General features: G+C 38.9%; 1 protein-coding gene across 3 annotated transcripts in view; it reads right to left on the reverse strand.

Annotated features, from left to right (window-relative positions):
- Window positions 1–21,736, reverse strand: part of prdm6 (PR domain containing 6) — a 106,652-nt gene that overhangs the window by 80,646 nt on the left and 4,270 nt on the right. For all 3 annotated transcript variants that reach the window (XM_026343190.1, XM_026343189.1, XM_026343191.1), the window contains exons 3-4: window positions 16,075–16,223; window positions 15,134–15,292 (exon numbers count right to left, since the gene is read on the reverse strand). In XM_026343190.1, coding sequence (XP_026198975.1) covers window positions 15,134–15,292; window positions 16,075–16,223 — 308 coding nt within the window. The remainder of the gene's footprint in view (window positions 1–15,133; window positions 15,293–16,074; window positions 16,224–21,736) is intronic.

The following is a 21,736-nucleotide window of genomic DNA, read 5'->3' on the forward strand; positions in this document are numbered from 1 at the left end:
TTCAAGTCCGACATTACAACGATTCATTTTAACTAAGGTGAGTATGTAGCTAAAGAACAGAACCTCTGACCTTTTAACCTCGGGGATCGTTAACTGCGGTTAAACTTCAACCGTGTATCACTCCGCCAACCTGAATCACTACAGTACAACTAATGAGAATTGCGCATAGTTAAATAGTTCATCCGCTCATAAGTGAACAACTTTCTATCACATTAAATAAAAATATATTGTGATTATTGTGTGTTATACTGTGTGGTAATTATCATTGGTCGATAGATGTACTGTTTTATGAAAATATATTATATTTTCTATTTTTATTTATTTATATTTTCTATTTTAATTGAATCAGTTATGTTTATTTTTATGGTAGTATTTTAATATTGGATTTTTTATTATTAATATTCAAACTGTGGGAAACTGCTGGACATGCAGTTTTTAATTTTTGTTGACTTAATTAACTTTGACTGTAATGTAAGATACAATAGAACATAGCATATTTATTGTCTTTAATTGCAATGTAATGTCTATTTTTAACTATCAACTAATGGTAAAGTAAAATTCACTCTGAAAAGATGTAAAATTTTGTTTCTTTAGCATTAATACAGAAACTGACAGATGTTTCTAGAAAAATATGCAGATTCTTCTGGGAAAGTGCATTTTGTATCATTGATTTCATGAGAAAATACCTGAAATAAATGCTGTAGATCATCTGAAGTCCTGTGAGAAAGAACTTACTGTCTTATTTAGGAAACACTGTATTTTTTAATCTACTTTAGACTGGAAAATACACAAGTGTCAAGTCTCACTTAAACAGATGTTGCTTTTTAGGGGACGATGGAGAAGATCTTCAACACTTTTATGTCATAGAAGTGAAAATATACAACCTTCAATTAGATTTTGTTACTGAGTATTTATAGCAAGAGGTTAAGTGAAGAAACACAAAACTAAGTAGTACGGGGATATTTTGGTAAAGCAAAGACAAACATTTGTATATTTTATTATTTATTTCTAGATTTATCTGATAATCGTGTGCTCATGTTTCAGTGTAAGGTCAGAGGTTTTCTTAAACTCGCTGCTCATACAGAAAGAAATAACTCCAGTTGATTTGAAATGTTTTAAACAAGCCTCAGCAACAAATCATTAGCCTCTTATCCACAGTCAGACTGAAGCTGTGATTATTACAGGCCTGCTGGGTGTTAAACGTTATACAAACCTGATTTACACCTGCTTAAAAGCCTCACAGCTCCGTCTGCCAACGTCCCTGCTATAAAAACAAGTTCGGAACTCTAAAAATACTTTTTCAGAGCAACAGTGGGAGGTCATGTATAAAACAAGATGCATGGACCTGAAGCATAAACCAAACAAGTCTGTGGTGTGTTTAGAGAGATGTGCAGGAAGGAGCTCTTTTCATGGTTGGTTATAAAGATCTGTCCATGAAGAGAAATGTCTCTACATCAACTGATGGAGTGCTTTTTTTGTCAGAATAACATGTCCAGGTTTCTATAAGTTACAGTTATACTCATGAAATAGTCAAATTTAACATCAGACTGCTGTGAAAATGTCTGAATACATTTCCCCAAATTAATGCTTTTCATTTTATTGACCCAATGACCTGTGGTGCCACCCTCAGGACAAAGATAGCACAGGTAAAGGCTCTGACCCAAAGTCCAATCAAACCTACAGTAATCAGCAAAAGCAGTATGGAAATGACCATCAGCTGGATTTAATCCTGACACCAAAACTAGTTTTATAGTACAATTTTATTTCACAATATCTCTACATTTAAAAAATAAAGGAAAAAAATCATTTAAGTATTAAAAACTAGTCAACACAAGTGAAAACATCACAGAGATGTAACTGGTAAAAGAAGTCGATCTCCCGCTGCCTCTCTCTGTGTGTGTGTGTGTGTTCATTATTAATCCATCGCTCCATCCATCCGTGGTGATGCAGTGTGACTGTATTGAGGAGGCGTTCAGTGTGTTTATAAGGTGATGACCTGAGCCAATAGCTGCTGTCCATACAGCCAACAAACAATCAATGCTGTAAATGACTGTGAGAATCAAAGGAAACCGGCTCATTTATTATTCTCTACATGTAAGCACTTTAACATTTGTCATTGTTTGTCTGCAAAATGTGTCATCTATTTCATAATGTCAGTCCTGCACTTCTATACATACAATAAATATAATGCCCATAAAAAATCTTGATCCTCCTTTGGAGCTTTTCACAAAGCTTTTCACAAAAGGAGGGCAATTTAATTTGGAATTTAAATTTTTTGATAGTTTATCAAGTTACTAGTGGCTATACTGCGTTTAATTTAGGGTTTACATTTTATTCTGAGGCTCCAGTGATACTATGCTACAGCTCCTCTGGCCTTGGGACTTTTTGAAAGGCTCATTTGACCTCCTGTGTCTTTAAGGCCCCTCTTTCCTGGTCCCACTCTGTTCTGATTGGTCGGTCTTCCTGTGGGCTGAACTGTGCCCAGTGGGACAGCGACGTCCTTCAACAACAACCCGTCCCGTAACTGTATCATTGTCGTTTTCTTTTTCCCCAATAGAAAATTGTAAAACAAATCACTTTCTGTGACACATACAGTACGAACCTCTGCACCAACATTCAAACTAGCGCTAGCTGTGAACTAGCGCTGTATGCTACTCTTAAATACTTTTTAAATCAGGACATTTTGTGTGGTTCTTGTTGCTTCAAAGGTTGATGTTTAATATTTAACCACTAGGTCAAAGGGTAAAGGTTAGAAAAGGTCGAGTGGTATGAACTATGTCACAGATTGTCCCCTGTAATAGAGCAGTACAGACGTGTTTTCTGCAGCCTAATGAAACTCCTGCACTCCGCTGGTGTTTAAAGCTTTTGTTACTCACAGCCATTCGTCACTGACGTCTGTTTAAACAAATCATAGTACGTTTAACAGCCTCTCACATCGTCTTGCTCCAGTTTACTCTGCACTGTCGTGGTTTCTAACTTTTCCAAAAGCAGAGTGAGAGCACCTGAAGGTGGACTGTCCGACTTAAAAACTATGGATTGTTAGAGTTAAACACAGCTGAGTGGGTGCAGCTTTTGAATTACCAGTCATTTATTTTGCTTTCAACATAAAGTACTGTAGATAAAAGTTACTTATGTGGAATGAGTGTTGTTGTTATAATACCAGGCTACTATAGTCAGAGCGCTGATATAAAGTGGGTGGTAAAGTCTTAACCACGGGCATTTTAGAAATGTTGATGTCTATCAGACACATCATTACATCACATCAATGAACAAGATGATAGCAGCTCTAGACCAAAAACGAAAAACAAGAACACTAGTAGATTAAAGGGGCACAGGGTTATTTTTGACCACTAGAGGGCATCATGGCAACCTAAGAAACAGCATGAGCATTTATGGCTGGAGAAGCCAGAGAGTGTGATAGATTACTGCTGTGGTATATGAAGGTTGAACATCGACTGTCGCTGTATGAATTGCAGTAACTTTGGGACATAGTTAACCGGGGCACTGTGGTTGTGAGGACTCTTGTTTTACTTTTGGCTCTGTGCCATATTCAATATTAACCAAATATGGCATCATGCTTTTTCTCCAAACATATTTGCGAACTCAAGTCCCGTTTTTTGCTGTCTTGGTCTTGTCTCAGATTCTTTCATATTTTATATAGGACTCAACCGGACCGGGCCAGAATTGTTTCTTCCTTCAGATTAACTTCCTCCTTCAGAACAGACCTCGAGGGAACTTGTTCAGATTTAAGAAATAAACTAAACTCTTGATCAGACTTGTGGACTCAACAAAAATTAATTTGAAACCCTGGTATTTAGTACTATGTTTTATCTACATATAGTAATGGTCGGTGTAGTGACAATTTGAATAAGACTAAGTTGCATGCAGTGACAGTAACATTAACAAAGTGGGCACTGCATGGACACCATACTTTGACTTAGATATTACACTGTGCACACGTTTGCAGCTTAACTACCTTAAAACAGCGAGTTAAACAAGCAGGAGTCATAAACTGTGGAATGGTAACCCCACAACAACAAAAATATTTTTATATTCTGTACAAAATATAATTTAATTTACAATGTGCAACTTTTAAAGATCAAGCTAACTGTAGAATGAGACTAGAAATCAGTCCACCAGGGGCATCAAAACCTGTTGATTGATGAAAAACATGCATCCATGGTCAAAATCCGGGCTTCACATAAGAGAAAATTATCCTTTCACATCAGTATGTGTCACAGGATTTGACCTTGTTTGTTAAGGAGAGGCTCAGAAACCTACAGAAGAGGATATTTCTATACTACTGCCCCTTTAAACAAACTAAAATAAAAAACTAAAGTGTAATCTCAGTGTTTGTATATAGTCCTACATAGAACTGCTGTTTGTACTAATTTTGCACATTTTATGACCTATTAGAATAATTTGACTGTACATCGTAAATAGAAGTTTATATCGTGTCTTCATTAACAGACGTTCTCTGCGGATTGTACAGTAAAAGAAGCTGCTGTGAACTCAAGCCTCTCAGACCAGCAGCTGGTTTCTAGCTCGGTGCTGTTCTGTCAAAGACGTTTTGCTGCCTGTGTTTATCAAATCCATCGCTACAAAATTCCATCTGCAAGACAAACGGCCAAATATAACATGTTGTTTAGTTCAACAGCTAAAAAAGTTGCAAACACTGCCAGGGTGCCGGCTTGACTTCACAGCTCCGGCTGTCATTTTTCCATCTGAGCACAACAGTCATGACAAAACTGGATTTTTTGGTCGCAGTTTCAGTTTCTTAATGCTCAATAAATTATCCTTGTTTGACCTTCAGTTTGTCCGGGACAGATGACCCTTTCAGCACCACGCTGCTTTATATTTACACACTGAGACCACACATCATATGAGCTGCTGCTGCTGAAGGAGCTGATGCTTCAGTGCTTTGGAACCTCAGTTTTATTTTTAATGTTAATCTTCACTAGAGTTGCAAGTATATTTTATTATAAATTGCTGAATATTGACTTGATAAATCTTCCATGAAATAAAAGAAAATAATTTAAAAAAATCAGCTAAAGCTCAAAGTTTGTTTTGTCCCAATAAAACAATATATGTATAGTTTACATGAACATTTTGAAGGGTTAAAAGGCATTTTCAATATCAAAATCCATATAACTAGTGTAACAATACCTCTACTTGCATCTTATACATAAATTCCCTTTAACTTATTGAAACTGTGCCAAACTTACAAACCCTCCGAACTTTATTCATGTGGGAAATTCAAAGTGATTTTTTGGCAGGATAGGGAAATGATTATGTCTTTATATATAATAACATATTTAACAGAATGTAGCTACAAAAATTGTTTTCATAAGACTTTTTATAGTTTGAATGACAGTATTCTTAAGGAAACTGCCGTTTTGCAAAGGAAAGCAAATCTAATTATTTAAGATTTGACTAAAACTGACATGGAGGAAGTCAGAGTCTAATCTGTTTCTGCCTCTTTGCATTTACAAGAACCAGGAGAGTCGAGGTAAGAGGGGAAAGAATAACTCTTTTGCATGTGAGCACACACACACACTGACAGCCTGTGTGTTTTAAGAGGGTGGATTACAGCTCTGTCTTTTTTATCTCTACCATCAGTGCTTCTCTTTACCTCTCTGTCAGTGTCCACAGGCACAAAATCAGAGTTTCGACCAAACACAGCAAATCTAATATTTGCATGTTTGAAATCTAAAACACAGAAAAGAGTTGAGAAACTGAAACTTTATGGTGAATTTAACCAGCAAAATCTGAGATTCTCATCACATCAAGTGTGACTCAAATGAAATGTTTCTCTCCACGATCAGTCTGCTTATTTAAGGTTATATTTTATACACATATCAGGTTTTAATTACTGTGGTTAAAACCTGATAAAATGTCAAACAGAACAGGTGTATCAGTATCAAGTACTTGACAAACAACAACTTGTATGAACACATGAGCTAGTTCAAAGTTCAAAGTGGAAAGAATAATTCTTAATATCATGATATGATGTGATATTATACAGAAAGATGATGGAAACAAACCAGCATAATCCACTTCTCTGTATATACATGCACACATATAAACCTTTTCACCTTTTTGTTCTCATGAGAATTACAGTCCTATACGACTAAAATGCAATCAGAAATTCAAACTCAAAGGGAACGTAGCTGCCACCACATTATGTTTTCTGTTACCATAGTACTGTATGATGACAATTAGCATAAGTGACAAGTTACATATAAGTTGATGCTAAACAATCCAATAAAATTCAGCCAGAGAACAGATGTTTTTCAGTGTTGCAGTACAACACTCACTTTGACATTTTAAAGTTTTTTCATGGTTGCGCTCAGAGCACTTGGTTAAGATAAGAAAAAGGTTGTGGTTTGGTTTAATAGAAGCTAAAAGTCACTTCTCCCCTTAACTTAACCAACCACACCCGCTGGTTATTTCTTACACGAGTGACTTCCAGTTTGAAGAAACTGAACACGTGCATTTCTCAAAATGTTAAACTATCTTTAAAACATTCCTTTTCAGTAGCTGCAGCACTGATGCGCATTTCAAATAATTAGTTTAAACACACTTTGTTTGTGAATGACAACTGTCAGTGAGCGCCCTGCTCAAACTCAACCAACAGCTGAGTGTGTGTAAGAGATTTACTGACAGTGTTTTGACCTTTTGACCTTATTACACTGAGTAAATCTTCTCCTTGTCTGGAGTCTTGTCTCCAGTCGATGCTACCGAGACAGCCTGTAACGTTTGTGTGTTTCCAGACAGGAATGCCGTCCAGTTATCAGTTAAAAAACACTTAACTGCAGCTCTGAACCGACACTGGCATGTAAATGGCTGCTTCAGCATCAGAGGACGATGTGTGTGTGTGATGAGAGTGTGTGTGTTAAATGTGTTTATCGCTGGGTGTGTGATGTGTGTGTGTCAGTAAGTCACTAATGCAGCTGTGAGTTATCATGTCTGAAGGTGTTACAACACTTTCTCCCTCTCACACACAGGAACATGCAGCGTGAGCATATCTGAAGCTTTTTAACACCAAAACATTTCAAACCCTTCGCCAGAGTTCAGCAGATTGTTCTGTTGTTTTCATTTTTGGACTGAAGCAGAATTTATAAATGTAAATATCTGCATAAAAAAAATCAGTAGTTTCATTTTACTTTGTTTACTCAGTTTTACTGTTTGTATCCATTCTGATAAGTGGATCTTCATCAGAAACTGAACCTGTTTATAGATATAGATATATAGATATATATATAGATATATATGACTCACATTTCTGTTATTCAACAGGGGCTGAAAGAAAGTGAAAAGCAACTTTCATTCTTTTACTATAGATTAACAGTTGCAGAGTATTTGAGGTTACTTCAAGTTATGCAAGTGTCAGATACAAGATAAACCATCTCTTCTGGCCTGTTGGTTTTCTTAACGTTGAGCTGCTGACAGATTTAAAAAATCCTCCACATAACATCATCTGGAGGAGTTTATCAGGGAGAAGCAGAGAGAGGTTTAACACTATTCATGTATTCGTCAAAGGGCTAGAATAATGTTCTACAACTAAGTTTTATACCAATTACATGGGAATTGCTTTTGGAAAATGCCTGATAATGATGTGAAAGTTCAAAATTAGTAATTAATGAACTAAAACATTAAAATGTATAAGTGTAAATATACAGTATACCCAGTCAGTTTGTAAAAACATCACAGTATTTATTTTTTTGCAGAAATGCAAATGTGTGACACTGGTTTTCAGGAAATTTTGATTTTCTTTAAATATTTGGGCAAATGACTGATGACATTTTGTCATTTTGTCATTTTGTCATTGATCTGGTTAAGAAAGACCTACAATGGCACAAAATAAAGCTCTGCTAAGGCTCAGACATGGTAAGATTAGAAAAAGGAGGAAGAGGTGAAGGAGGAAGGGGAGCAACGGAGTGAGAGGGGACGGAGGAGGAGATATGGCAAGATAAGGTGGAGGAGGAGGAGGCCGATGAAGAGAGAAGATAACAGTAGAATTAGTGGAGTTTCATTGATTAGCTGTACAACAGAAGTGCACGAGCATTGATCGGCTCTCAGGAACAGTTTTACAGGATTTGGACTGAAAAAGAGGAACAGGGCGAAGTAGACGACGACAACAGCAGCGTCGAGAAAAAGAAGGAACCGATAAATAGTCTCACTCTGAGGATCTGTCTGCACTTACACTTGACAGCCATCCGTTATTTTCATATATTCTTTTACACCCTGCTGTAGACGAGGTCAACACCACTTTGACAACCACCGTTTATATCCCGTCTCCAATAAGTCGTCCAACCTTAACCGCCCCCCGACACAGAGTGTTTGTTGTAAGGTCAACACATATAGGAAACGGACATCTGGTAAAATTGCACCAGTTTTGGCGCCAGGAACCAAAATGGCAGCTTGTTTAAAAACTTATTTACTGTGCAAACACAGCACTTTGGGGGTTTAGGCACAAAGAGAGAATATGTTTAGATAATAAATCAATATGGTGAAAATGTTTAAATGTAAAAAAAAACAGTAAAAACTACTTCCTTTACTTCACGATTCTCATGTGACTAGTTACATAAACAAACTGTCTCTGAAAGTTCATATCAGAACCTGAACAAACCACAAATGCATCAGATCAGAAAATGTTTTTGTTGTTTTTCATAACAAGATGCACAATTATTCTGCAAATACCTGTCAACCACATACCAACAAGCTGAAAAGAAAGCTGCACAAACATCTGAGAATCAGAATGACAGCCTGATGCAGAGGTGAGCAAGGAGTTTAGTCTTTTTGGCTCTACCATGTTGTAAAATGACAGCACGTGTGTTTCTTAAATATATTCAGAACACGCACTTTATCACAACTCAAACATGAAGCTGTGTCTATTTTCTTATCTTCTTCCTCTAAACTCTCCTTTCCATCATCCTCCCTTCCTTCCTCCATCTCCCACTGTTACTCAGAGAAAACACACACACTCTCCACATGCATCTGATTCTTCTCGTTGTCACTCTGGATGTTTAACCGCACAATATGGTCGCAGTCGACCTGCCAAGTGAACTGAAATGAGAGTTAAATAAAAAACCTAAATAACTCCTCAGTCCTCCTCGTTCGGCCTCTCTCTAACATGGTGGTATTCAGCCCTCCAAATCTTTCAGTCCTTCTAAACACAACCTGTCACTGAAGAGTCCATTTTTCAGCAGTAATCCTCATAAACTGCGCTGCCATCACCGCCGCCGCTGCCGCAATGCCCAAGAGCAACAGTCTGGGCCTCCGCACACAGCCATAGCTGCTTCACCATCTGAAACTGTGTTTTCAGCGAGCAGCGAGCTGGCCCATAAATCAGAGGGGTAATAATGGTTCAGAGAAACGGATAATATTTGGATAACCGACCCCGATTCACCTCAACAGCACAAAGTTCACGTCTGCGGGCAGAACTGCTGCTTTCTCACACAACAAGGAGAATCAAGGAGGAGCAGCAGAGCGTGACGCACCAACACCACCCGCAGGGCCGAGTTACCACCACCTATAAGGCAGAGGTAACACAACCCAACCTGAACAAGCTCAACCAAATGATTTTATTCACCTGTGCTACCAACGCACTTCTTCCTATTGCAGTGAGTGAGACTGAACTATGACCCTGTCCACATCATCAGGTTGCCTGGCTGCACTGGTTTTACGTGACCTGGTTAGTCCTCATATCATTTCTGAAACGATAATAAACTTTGTGATCTGTCTCATTTCATCTGGAACAGCTTCATGTAAAGTCAAAGAATCAGTGCACATTTTTAAAAACACACCTTAAACTTGTTTTTCATCCTCTGTCTTCTCTGATGCTCATATTTCCTCCTTCTTCTTCGTTCTGTAAAGTGTCCGCTGACACTACCTCAACCTGAACCAGATGTCTGACCAAAAAACAGCCATTTAGTTGACTTTAGCTTTCTACTGTTTGCAGCATAAAACCCGTATCAACCAATAAATACTAATACAATTCTGATAATAAACTTCATGAACGCCACGTGAAACAACAACCCACAGACTTATACCTTTTGACCTTTTTATAGCTTAATGTTTGCAGAACATACTTTGCTAATGGTTCTCTTTGTGGTTTATTTAATCTTATATCTGTCATTAGTTATATTAGCTTATACCTGTCTGTGATGCTACCATGTTGGCATGAAAAAGACATCGCAACAGGAGATTCTGTGTCTATGGGTACCATAAAGAACAAACCTAGTTTCTAATATGACACACAGCATATTGCAGATGTAACTGTTTGATCACAGCATGTAAAGCCCCTACAGAAACCAACACAGGTTCCATCCATGTGTAAAAACACGCTGATCAAACATATTGCTGGATTATAAAGAGACAACATACGTGTTCACACACACACTCATGTTATTCTAACATGAAGGTCCTGATGGAAAACCCCCGTCTTTGTTCTCGAGCCCCTGTGGCCGCTCTGCCTACAGGGTGATGTCACACAGAGCGTGAAATGAACTGAGTTAACCCGACTCACTGAGTGGGTTTAACTAAACACGACCGTGCTGAGAGGTGCTTTACAGCCACTTTATGGCAGAGGCGGTGAGTAACTAAGTACATTTACTCAAGTACTGCACTTAAATACAGCTTTGATGTACTAATATGTTACTGGCATATATCCACTTGACATTCCAACATACAGACATGTGCTGGCGTAGCTCCCTAATTTACATCCTGTCACGGTGGATCTTCGTCCACACTCAGCAGTTTTTACGTCTCACATTGTGCACGGCTCATAGGGTACAGTAAGCGTCTGATGTCCGACTCAACTAAAATTAGACTTCAGCCTATTCTGACTGTTGCAGCTGGTGAAACTTGCACAGTTGTGCTGCTACAAATAATCACAGATACGTAGAAGTGCTTCAAATCATTAATCTCCCATTGAAAGTTTGTAAAAACTGCAGCTGTGAAGCTGTTAAAAAATTATAAAGTAAAAATATAACCATATATTTATGAGGTGCGTTGAAAGATTTCAGCAGGGACCCATGGGTTTGGAGCTGAGAGCCACAAACAGCACAGGGAAGTCAGAAAGTATTAAGACATGGACTGACATCATCGTCTTAATATGTGTTTTAAGAAGAAAGTAACGCGACTATTTTTCATATCTGAACCCATTAACGTCCAGACTCTGACATGAAATTACTGCCATTGATAAAAACACACTCGCCTCAATGAAATCTAAGCAAGAAGAAAACCCCAACATGTAATTTGACATAAAACCATCAGCGATTACGTAATAAAAGCGATTTTAGAGGCTGAAATCGAGGCCTTTCATAAAACCTAGAATGCAGACAGATAAACGAACATTAAATAATGACATCAGTCAAGAAAACATCGCAGAGCCTGAGACCACAAACCACTGAAAACACAAAATCGATGGGAATTCTGCAGGGAATAGAACAAGAATACGCTGGAGGACACACAGACAAAGAAAGAAACGAGTTTTATCTGTTTTTGATGCAAACAGCCAGGACACCAACAGGCGCTGTGGAGTCTTGTGAATCCTCGTGTGTCTCATCATCGTCCCACACTAACAAAATATTTAGCTTCAAACTGTGCAGCTGAAGTTTTCCTTTCTTTCTCTGAAGTTACTGGATGATGTTTGCTGCTGTTTTCACTGACTCCGCTCTGACAGCTCGTCCAGTCTGTGACTTCAGGACGGCTTCATATTTTTAGTGCACATTCTTTTTAATCAAGACGACCTCGAGGTTCGGACCGGACAGGAGGTCACCGGTTTCGAATCCTCAAAAAACTCAAGGCTGGGAGGGAACGAGAAACTAACGGTTTCTCTCAGCAATCACTGTCACAGAGAAGCAGGAATATTTACTCAGTGTTCAAGTGTGGTACTTAGACAGGAAGACAACTCGGTCTGTGGACTCGCTGACTGCTGGTTTGGCTGAGGGCCTCTCTGATCCTCTTCATCAGACCCACAACTGACTGAAAGGGGACATTCTCTCCTAATTAGCTTGTCTGTCATTCAAAATGTGTTCAGTCCGTCTGGATTACTCTGAGGCCAAAGAGGAAACAGTTTAGAAGCTACGTGCTGCTGAAAACAATGATATGTGGACTAAATTCATCCTGAGGTGAGAAAGGTTTGTTTTAGGAATGATGCAACTATGAAAAAAAAAACAAGCAGATACAGAATATGTACGTGATCCTGTCAGGTGGCTTAATATAAGATTCCTTTTTAGATTTAGATTCTAACTGTTACTGTCATTCACTGACTCACTAGATAGAGGACAGACTAAATAAAACTAAATTAAAATAACATTGCGTCTCCGCTACGGTGACTGAAAAGTTTTCTAAAATAAATATGTGCTACATATAGTCGCTAATAGACACAAAGTGAATACCATGCAAGGTGAAAATAAAGAGTAAAAACACATGTGATAGGGGATCCAATATTGCACCGTACTTATTGTTACTGCACATATTGACAGTAACAGGGATGTTGCACATAATATTCTATACTGAGTTCAGGATTCTGATGGTCTGTGGACTGAAACTGTTTCTGAACCCGGCTGTTCTGCTCTTCAGACTGTGGTACCTCCTGCTGTAGGAGACCGACTGTCCCTACCCCTCTCTGGAGGCCCTTCCAGCCTGCAGCTGTGCAGCTACTGCACCACGCAGACTGGTCATGCTCTCTATGGTGCTTCTGTAGAAAACGATAAGGACGGCAGAGGGGAGGTGTGATCTTCTCATGCTGCAGAGGAAGTGCAACCGCTGCTGAGCTCGTTTCACCAGAGATACAGTGTTCTCAGTCCAGGTTAATCTGTCGGTGATGTGCATCCAAGGAACCTGGTGCTCCTCATCACCGCGGCTGCTGTGTTGTTGATTAGCAGCGAGGAACGGCCTGGCTGGATCTTTGTTTAGTTTTAATCATCTAGTTGATTAAACTTTATGTATTCAGCGGTTGTATCAGATATGAGGTCACAATCACAGAAATCACAAAAAATAATAGTGATATTAAAATCTTCTTCTTGTTTCCTGTGAGTTTTTACCACAGTGATAAAGCTCCACGTCAGACACTTAAAGAATTATTCCTCCATAAACTCGGACTCCAACACTGAGCTCTGCCTCGGAGCAGATCAATTTGTCGAGCCGTAAAATACTGCAGCACCAGAAAATCCTGCACTGTTGCAGCTGGACGTAACGGCAAGTATCTTAATTAAAACTGGCCTTTCCTGGACACCATGGACAACATGACACAAGCTCCCTGATTGGCTATAGGACACACATCGCATCCTGTTTTGGGGGCATCAATAAGCAAGTTTAACAACCAGTGAGTTTTAATGGGATCTGTGTGTAAAGCTTCTTTGTCAATAGGCCTAATGACCGGTTTTAGCCCGGCAGCCGATAATGTGCCGATGGTTAGAGTCGGGTTATCAGATCAGCATTTCTCCAGGGCCAGAGGTTTCAAAGACTGGTTTGGGACCCTGCAGAGGGCCTCGGTTTGTCTGTGCTGGGTCCAGTTTACCAACTACACAAAGATATTTTAATCTGACTCAGTTTAGGTCATGAGCTGTAAAAAACCTCAATGTGGTGATTTACTTAAGAGAAAAATACAACAGAGAGGCTGAATGTTCACCTGCTTCTTCCTCTTAACTCTGAATAATATTTATTACTGTTATTTTAAGGCCGATGGGCTTTAAACCAATATTGAAATAATTCAATATCATCATCAGATAAAAGAAATGTGACTGAAGTACAAGTCTGTTATTGAACTGTTCTGGTTTCATACAGTGGACGTAGTGAGTTTACTGTACTTTGTAATTTAAAAAACTTAATGATGAAGCTGAAGTTCTGTCATTTTGGGGGAAAATTAGTAGTTTGGTAAAAATATCACAATATTACTTGAAGAAAACAAAAATGAGCTGTGTTGGTTTACAAACGGAAATAATAGATATTTCACACAATGATTTCAAACTGAGAAAAATGTTTTATGTTAATTTAAATATTCTTAAATTAATCCACAGTGAAATCTGTCATTTTGATGCTTCTGTGTTAAGATAAGCATTTACAGTGTGTTCTGAATTTCAGTGTCCAGTAAAATGGGTTTTGAGGCGTCCAGATACTGTAACCCTTTCTATCACATCAACACGCTAGTTGTCAAAAACTGCATTTCCACTGTTGTTCTCACGATTTCGCAGCCGGACGAGAAGATGGACGTTCAACTACTAGTTTTCTGTGTTGTGTTGGACAGTTTGCATATAAAACTGACATATTTCAGAATAATTATGTTTTAATGGACAAATAAATCAAATGAGATCTAATTTAATTAAAAGTTCAATAACAGCGGACAAACCTGTGTCCTTCTAGCTGTGAGGTAACAGCTCGGACCACCACTGTGCTGCCAGTTTAGAATTTATTAAAAGGTTTATTAAGGTTTATGCTGGTGCACATAAAAACTCAGTCAAGACAAAAAACCTGTCGTGCTTAGATGCAGCTCTGTGTCCGTTTGAAGCTCAGTTCTGACACGAAGCACTGCGCTCACACTGGACTTGGCCTGTGATGTTTTGCATACCCCACCCCCCTTGACTTTTGACCTCTGACCCCAGCACACCCCACTGCACCCGTGTCACCCCCTCCCCTGCTCCTGATGTCCTGCTGCGGTCAACAGCAGAGAGACTGATGTCCGGTCAACCGACGTCTGACTGACCTTTACCAGCTCGGCCACGGGGGACTCATCTATCTCTGTGTCTCCCAGCATCCCTCACTGCCGCCTCGCTCTCTCTCACTAATGCTAATGCAGCTGTTTATAACTGCCACATTGACTTTCTCCTGCCACTGTATGTAAATACAATCCGCTCTGATCAATGGACTGAGAGGTGACATGACGCCGACCACAAACTGCACAGCTTCACAGCCTGACACACACACACACACACACACGGCCAACAGTGTGTATTATATATACACGAAAATACACAGAGCTCAAACATGAGATAAATCCAGCAACACAGCGAAGCAGCGACACAGTAAAAAAAATGACAAACAGAAACGGACAAACGTTGTCAATGCTGCAGCTCCTGCAGTAAACACCACACCTGCAAATATCACCTACGCACGTCTCTCTTACCTCCCACAGGTGGCGCGTGTTCCTGGCGGCTCCATTGTGAAGTTTGTCCACCAGCAGAGGGACCCCCTGGAACGGGCCGATCCAGGTTCCCTGAGGGATCCGCTGGGCCGCACAGATGCCATAACCCAGACCAGGAACTGTACTGGTGCACAAACACACCTACACACACAAACACAATCACACGTTCAAACACATAAAATGCTTTTCACAGGTCGAGTTATTTCTATCTACACACTTTATTTCGACTTATACAACCAAGTTCTATGTGTCGCTGAACATCAGGGAATATTCTGTAGAATCAAGACACTGTCAGGAGAATGTAAAGTAATAAAGTAAAAAGTAAAGTAAAAAAGTGCAACATGAATAATATAATCCAAAAATATCTTAGAAATATTATAGTAAGTTAGTCATTTATTGGAGCTCTAATGTATTTTCCAGATATTATATTTGTAGTTTTCTGGATGAAGTACTTTGTAAGAGTACATTTTTACACTGTAGTAATTTTACTTTTACTTAAAGTAAAAGATCAGAGTGTTTCTTCCTCTAAGGACAGCTCAGTGCACCTGCTCCGTTTGAACAAAGGGAAAACTTTTAGCAGCAGCAGCAGCAGCATCAACATGCCCTATGTCTCTTCAACTCACTTCTTGGTGCATGTAACGTGCTTATTGGTTTAGTCTTTGCCTTTACAGAAGAGCAGCAGCGTGATACACAGTGATGAGAGGTGATCTGTGTCTTTCAGCTCCATTAAAGAGTGAGTTCTCCACCTACAGTCTCAAACTAACGTTACGGTTCATCAACAGAACCTAAAGCAACAATTCACAGATTCTTTTCAAGTCGTTTATAAGAGGAAGAAATAGAGAAAATAAAAAACAGCAACTCTCTATTCCTTTGTAAAGTAGGTGAAACATCCTGTAATATCAATCTGGACCAGCAGGTCTCACCTCTCTGGGCAGGTCTCTGAGCCAATCGGGGACGTCCGGCAGGGTGACGGGAGCCGCCGAGCTGCTGGTGCCGACGAGCCGACGCAGAGAGTGAAGAGGGCCGTGCATCGGACACTCGCCATTCCTGTTGTCTGCACACATGTCACAACCTGCAGATACAGAAGCAAAGGATTAACAAGCCGGTGACTCCCACATTTAAACTCTAAAACCACATTTTAAACATTGATTCAGGATCAAGTCCTCTCACAGGAGAAAATCTTACACATGACTTTGACTTTTAGGACATTTGGAAACACCGACTTCACAGTACATAGGAAGAATGATCAGTTATTTGCCTGTAAGTCCCCACGGAGTAAAAAACTGAAGGTGAAAGACAGCAGAGAGGAATAAAGAGCAGGGTCCCGGTGTCCCGTCAAAGTCCAAATGAGGAAAACAGCCCTCCACGCTGTGTTTTTCCAGGTTAAATGTGGCGAGCAGCGTATTGCTGGGAATTATCGAGTGTCAACATTTACTCAGAGATGCAGTCTGACAGTAATGGATATTAATTGACTTTAGCAACATAATGAGAGATTATTATCTGGACAGAAAACTCCCACAGAGCAGAGAGGCTGAGAGGAACAGGATGTTAATGTTGTTTTTTTCCAGTTTTTCCCAAAATTAAATTTCCTCCATTTGAGACAGTGACGGCTACTTTTACACCATGATTGATTGAAGCTAATTAAACCATATTTTGGTCATTTACAAACCACAACTGCAGCTCAGGTTCACAGTTGTTTAAATGGGAAACATTTTACAGGCTGGAGTCTCTATATCATCTGCTTTGAGCAGCAGCTGAACCCACTTTTACCCAGGGACAGTGCAGAGAACTGAAAGCTGCCACAGTCACATATTTACACGCTGCTACTTTAAAGTGTCCTCAGCCTCCTCTGGAGCAGCCAACGCAGTGTCAGGAAGCTCTGACCGTGTCTGTGTGCACTCGCTCTCTGGGTACAAATCTAAAAATTAAGTCAAACTGATGCTCAGAGGACGAATGGTGCTCTGTTCTCATCTTACTGTAAATCTTTGGTTCGCACCTTGACGTACCTGCACAGTCCAGTGTGCAGCTGTGGGCATTTGAAGCTTGAAACACTGAGAAGGATGTTTTTAAAATTAGGTTTAATCATTTACACACTCTTAGTGTCTGGATTTTTCAATTAGCAAGCAGAAGAAGAGGTGGATTCAAAGTCAGGAAACAGGACCCAGCTGAGCTCTGTCAGAATATTAAGATGTGGATCTAATGAGAGAACATCAGCTGTTGTTTCTCTGACGTGACCCTGATCAGGCTCAGTGAAGGTGTAAACCAGAAAAGACAGAACAAGACGGACAAGGTCCGTCCACAACGACACGTTCAGGTGCCGCCATAAAGTTCACGTTGCAGAAAGACGATGAGGTCAGGGTCAAACGGGAAAAACTCCTGCTGAGTTCAGTGCTGAGTTCTGTGGTGTTTGATTGATCTGATGACGACCGGAAACATTTTCATTTAGATTTTTTCTACATTTAAAACATTTATAATAACAGTTTTCTTTCAGCTTTTGTTAAATAGTAAAGAATAACACTTTACTTTAAGTTTGTCTGGGAACTGAAAAAAAATGAGTAAATAAAAGCGCATATTCATATATTAGTATTAATATTAAACAAAATATTAATATTTTCATGTAGCACCTCTAATTCTGGTTCTCCCATGACTATTACTACACTGATAAAATATACAGAAGATTTGTGAAAAAAAATAAAGGTTTCAAAAAAGTTTGACCAAAACAAACAAACAAAAAAACAACAACTTTTGTGCAAATTTCACTTAGAGGAATATCTTTGCACCACACCTCGTAACTTAAGTGTGTGGAGTAAAATGCATGGATGAGTTTTGATCAGGTTGACAGGACACAGGGGGAACACGGCACCAACAGGAAGAAGTGAGGCCGTAAAGATTGAACTAAAAATAATGAGTTGAATTTCTTAAAATCCACTCAACTCATTTAATTAATCTGATAAAAAAAATGAACTAGTAGATAAGTGGACTTCCCAGCGTGCATCGTTTGAGAGTTACCGATCTCCAAACATTGTTCTGTTCTTTTTTTTGTAGTTTAAAGAAAACTTCATGGTGGAAACTTACTGTTTGTTTTAGGTCATGGTGGTTTGTTTTCACACTAGTTAAACCACCACTGTGTGAACCACGAGGAACGATAGTGTTTAATTTAGCCTCCAACTCTGCACAGTGTAGTTTAACACCATGTTTTTATAGTGAATCTGGTTCAATGTGGCTCGAAAAGCAGCAACATCATCATGTTAACTGCAGAGTTCTGGTTCTTTTCATTTGTTTAGAGAGTTAAATCTGTAGATGGACTGAAATTATTTGATGAATACTTAAAATAAACATTAAATCAAATAAATCAACCACAGTTCCTTCATAGATTTATAACTAAAGGTGAATCAACAAACCTACGTCATTAATTTAATCAGGACAACAAGCTTTAATTTTATTTTGTTGTATTTAGTTGCATTTGTCGACCTGGTGTAAAACTAAACATTTTACTCATGTTTAAGTAAATTTTATTTTACATGACCATGAAAATTGTCCTAAAGCTTCAAAACTTGACGAAGGACTTTAGAAGGAGCTTATTTACTTTAATAAACTGATGTTTATTAAGATCTATTAAAGAGTTTATCAATCACCTGAGGAACTTACATGAATGTTTGAACTAATTAACACACGTCAACTCTCATTTATGTCCTTTTTTGCACCTGTATTAACACGTGTCTGACGTGTTCACGTGTGATAAATTCACACTTTTCAACCATAAAGTGTAGTTCTAGTAATAAACACACACACCCTGCAGCTCTGTCCTGAACAGAGTTGAAGCTGTAAATGCTTCGTCTTCCCTCCACTGAACCCACTTTCTCTCTCTCTCAGACTGATGAACTGGCTGTGAACTTGTTATGGCGTGCTCTCCTCACTGCCCATCATTCAAACTCACTATTCTGTTACATTCATCGCCAGTGTTTAGACAGCTCCGCTCTGCCTCTGATGTCTGAGCGCTCGACGCCGTTTCCAGCGGAAAAAGCAGCCGGTGGGCACTTTTTGTTGAGGCAAAACGAGTTCATCATCCCTAAAGCCTCCATTTGAAGCATATTTCTTTCTTTAAACATATATTTTAAAAGCGGTGGTATTAATGTGCCTCGTTCATGTATCAGTAACCTAAATGTTCATACACTGACATTTTTGCACTTATCTGACTCTAATGCAGAGTGATTAACTGTAGGAAGAAAACCCAGTTTGTGTCGGGGTTTAATAACAAACTCCTGGACGTCTCTTCAACAGAACCATCACACCTAATAAAGACTACGGTTGTTAATAAGTTCATTTGTTTCCAACACGACTGAGAGTCCAGATAAAGACAGACCACACAGCCGGGCCGCACTTCTGCTCCAGAAACTCAAACTGAACGCTCTCTGTGGAACACTTTCTTTTTTTGCCTCTCGGTTTTTATTTTACGGCACATTTACTGTCTGGTTCAGCCGCAGCAGACACACGGAGACCAGCGCATGAAGAAAGTCCAGCATTTAGCAGCCAGATGTTTTTCCTCAGGAGCGGGTGGAGACCAAACTAGAGTGCAAAGAGTCAACATGGGAACTACAGAAATAACAATAACTATATACTGTCAGGACTGGGTGTCACGAGTGTTTCTGCCTCCTAGTGATCACACATCACTTGATGCTGTTTTAAAATAAAACTTTAAGATTTTCAAAAGTTAAGAACATAGAAAACAAAACCATTTATAAACATTTATTGACAAAAACATATGCACAACTTTGTTTTTTTATTAAATTTGACTGTTATTAGGAAATTATGTAAAAACAACAGGAAACTGTTGTTTTCTTATTAATTGACATTTACATTCAGCAGCTTGAACTGTATAAACATTTACTTTATTAAAAACAAATATTTAATTTACTGATTAATGACATCATGTTATTAATGATAGAATTCAGTTTACCACACTTGTTGGTGATGAATTGATTGATATTCTTCTTTACTAAGCAGCTAAAGAGATTATTTGGACGAGGTGAAGCTGAAACATTTGTGCTTTATCTTTTCATGCTGATCCAAGTTCCAATAAAAGCAAAAATCATTCCTCCAGAGTTGGTTATGAACTCTTTTTTCCTCCTTTTTATGAATGAAGTCTGGTTGACTGAATCCCAGATCCTCTGTATAATGTATAATGTTTTTTTTTTTTATAACTGTATAATGTTTTTATCTTTTGGATTGAAATATATTTGTGCCCAAATCTACTGTAAATAAAAATTAACCCAGAGAAATATGAAAAACTGCTTTTACTTTTTGATTATTTAAAGGGACACAGATTTTAGATTATTCAGTGTGTATCGTTATATAAACTCTTAGTTGTTAGCAGCCTAATAAAGACATTATCGAGCTGCATTATGGGAAATGTAGGATTCAGTATTGACTCTACATTCATCACACGGATATATCACAGATTTGGACAACTCTGTTTTTAAATCTGTCTCTCACAAGTCTGTTCATTTTATGTGAGTGTAATTCTAAATAATCTAAATAATAATAATAATAATAATAATCTCTGTATTAAGGCCCACGTGCTGTTTTAAATCTATTTCTGGAGGAAATCATTAAGTTGTATTTAAATTTATAATAAAATTAATTATAATTTTTATATAATTCTTTATATGATATTTGAATGAACATGTATGACATAATAATAATAATAATAATAATAATAATAATAATAATAATAATAATAATAATAATAATAATAATAACGAGGGTGTAATTAATAATCAAGGGCGGACAGTGACTCATGGGGGAGTGTGTACATGTGTGACTGCTTTATCTACACCCCCACCCCACACCACCCCACCCACGCACACGCACGCACGCACGCACACCCACCCCAGAGACCTCAATACAGCCGTGTTGGGATGATAAATAGCGGGCCGGTGGCCGGAGGATCGATCCCCCCCTCTTCTCTCTCCCTCTCTCTGTCTCTCTCCTCCACAAACACAAAACTATATACGGCAATTAATTCCTGCTTGTCCCTCCATCCCTCATCGGCCCTGCCGGCGCGTATCGACGCAGATTACTGCTGATGGTCCGTTTTATCACCGCGGAATATACAGCGAGGAGCGCTCATAGACACACGCACACACACACATACACACACACACACACACACACACACACACACACACACACACACACACACACACACACACACACACACTGTGAATCGCTGCCATAACGCATGAAAGCAGAAACAGCGATGATGAACTCTAAGTTACAGATATTATCAAAGCAGTGTGAGACCCATCAGCAGCGGGACAAAGGGAAACAGCGTCCTTAAACGAAATATGGTGGAAAATAAAAGACACCAACATGTCTGAGCCCGTTTTTAAATCGGTGCCAGTATAAAGAGCTCCAGATCTAAATGTTCTACAGGGAAAAAAGATGAAAACTTTAAAGTGGTTATAACAGAAGGGGATCCTAGAACTGAATTTAGATTATTAAAAAGTGTTTGTTACGCACAGCAACGACGGTAAAGGGCAAATTTTTAAAATAACTATAATTTGCCTACATGGTAAAAGAAAT

This window comes from Anabas testudineus, chromosome 9 (genome assembly GCF_900324465.2).
Source record: "Anabas testudineus chromosome 9, fAnaTes1.2, whole genome shotgun sequence".
NCBI classification, from domain to species: Eukaryota; Metazoa; Chordata; class Actinopteri; order Anabantiformes; family Anabantidae; genus Anabas; species Anabas testudineus.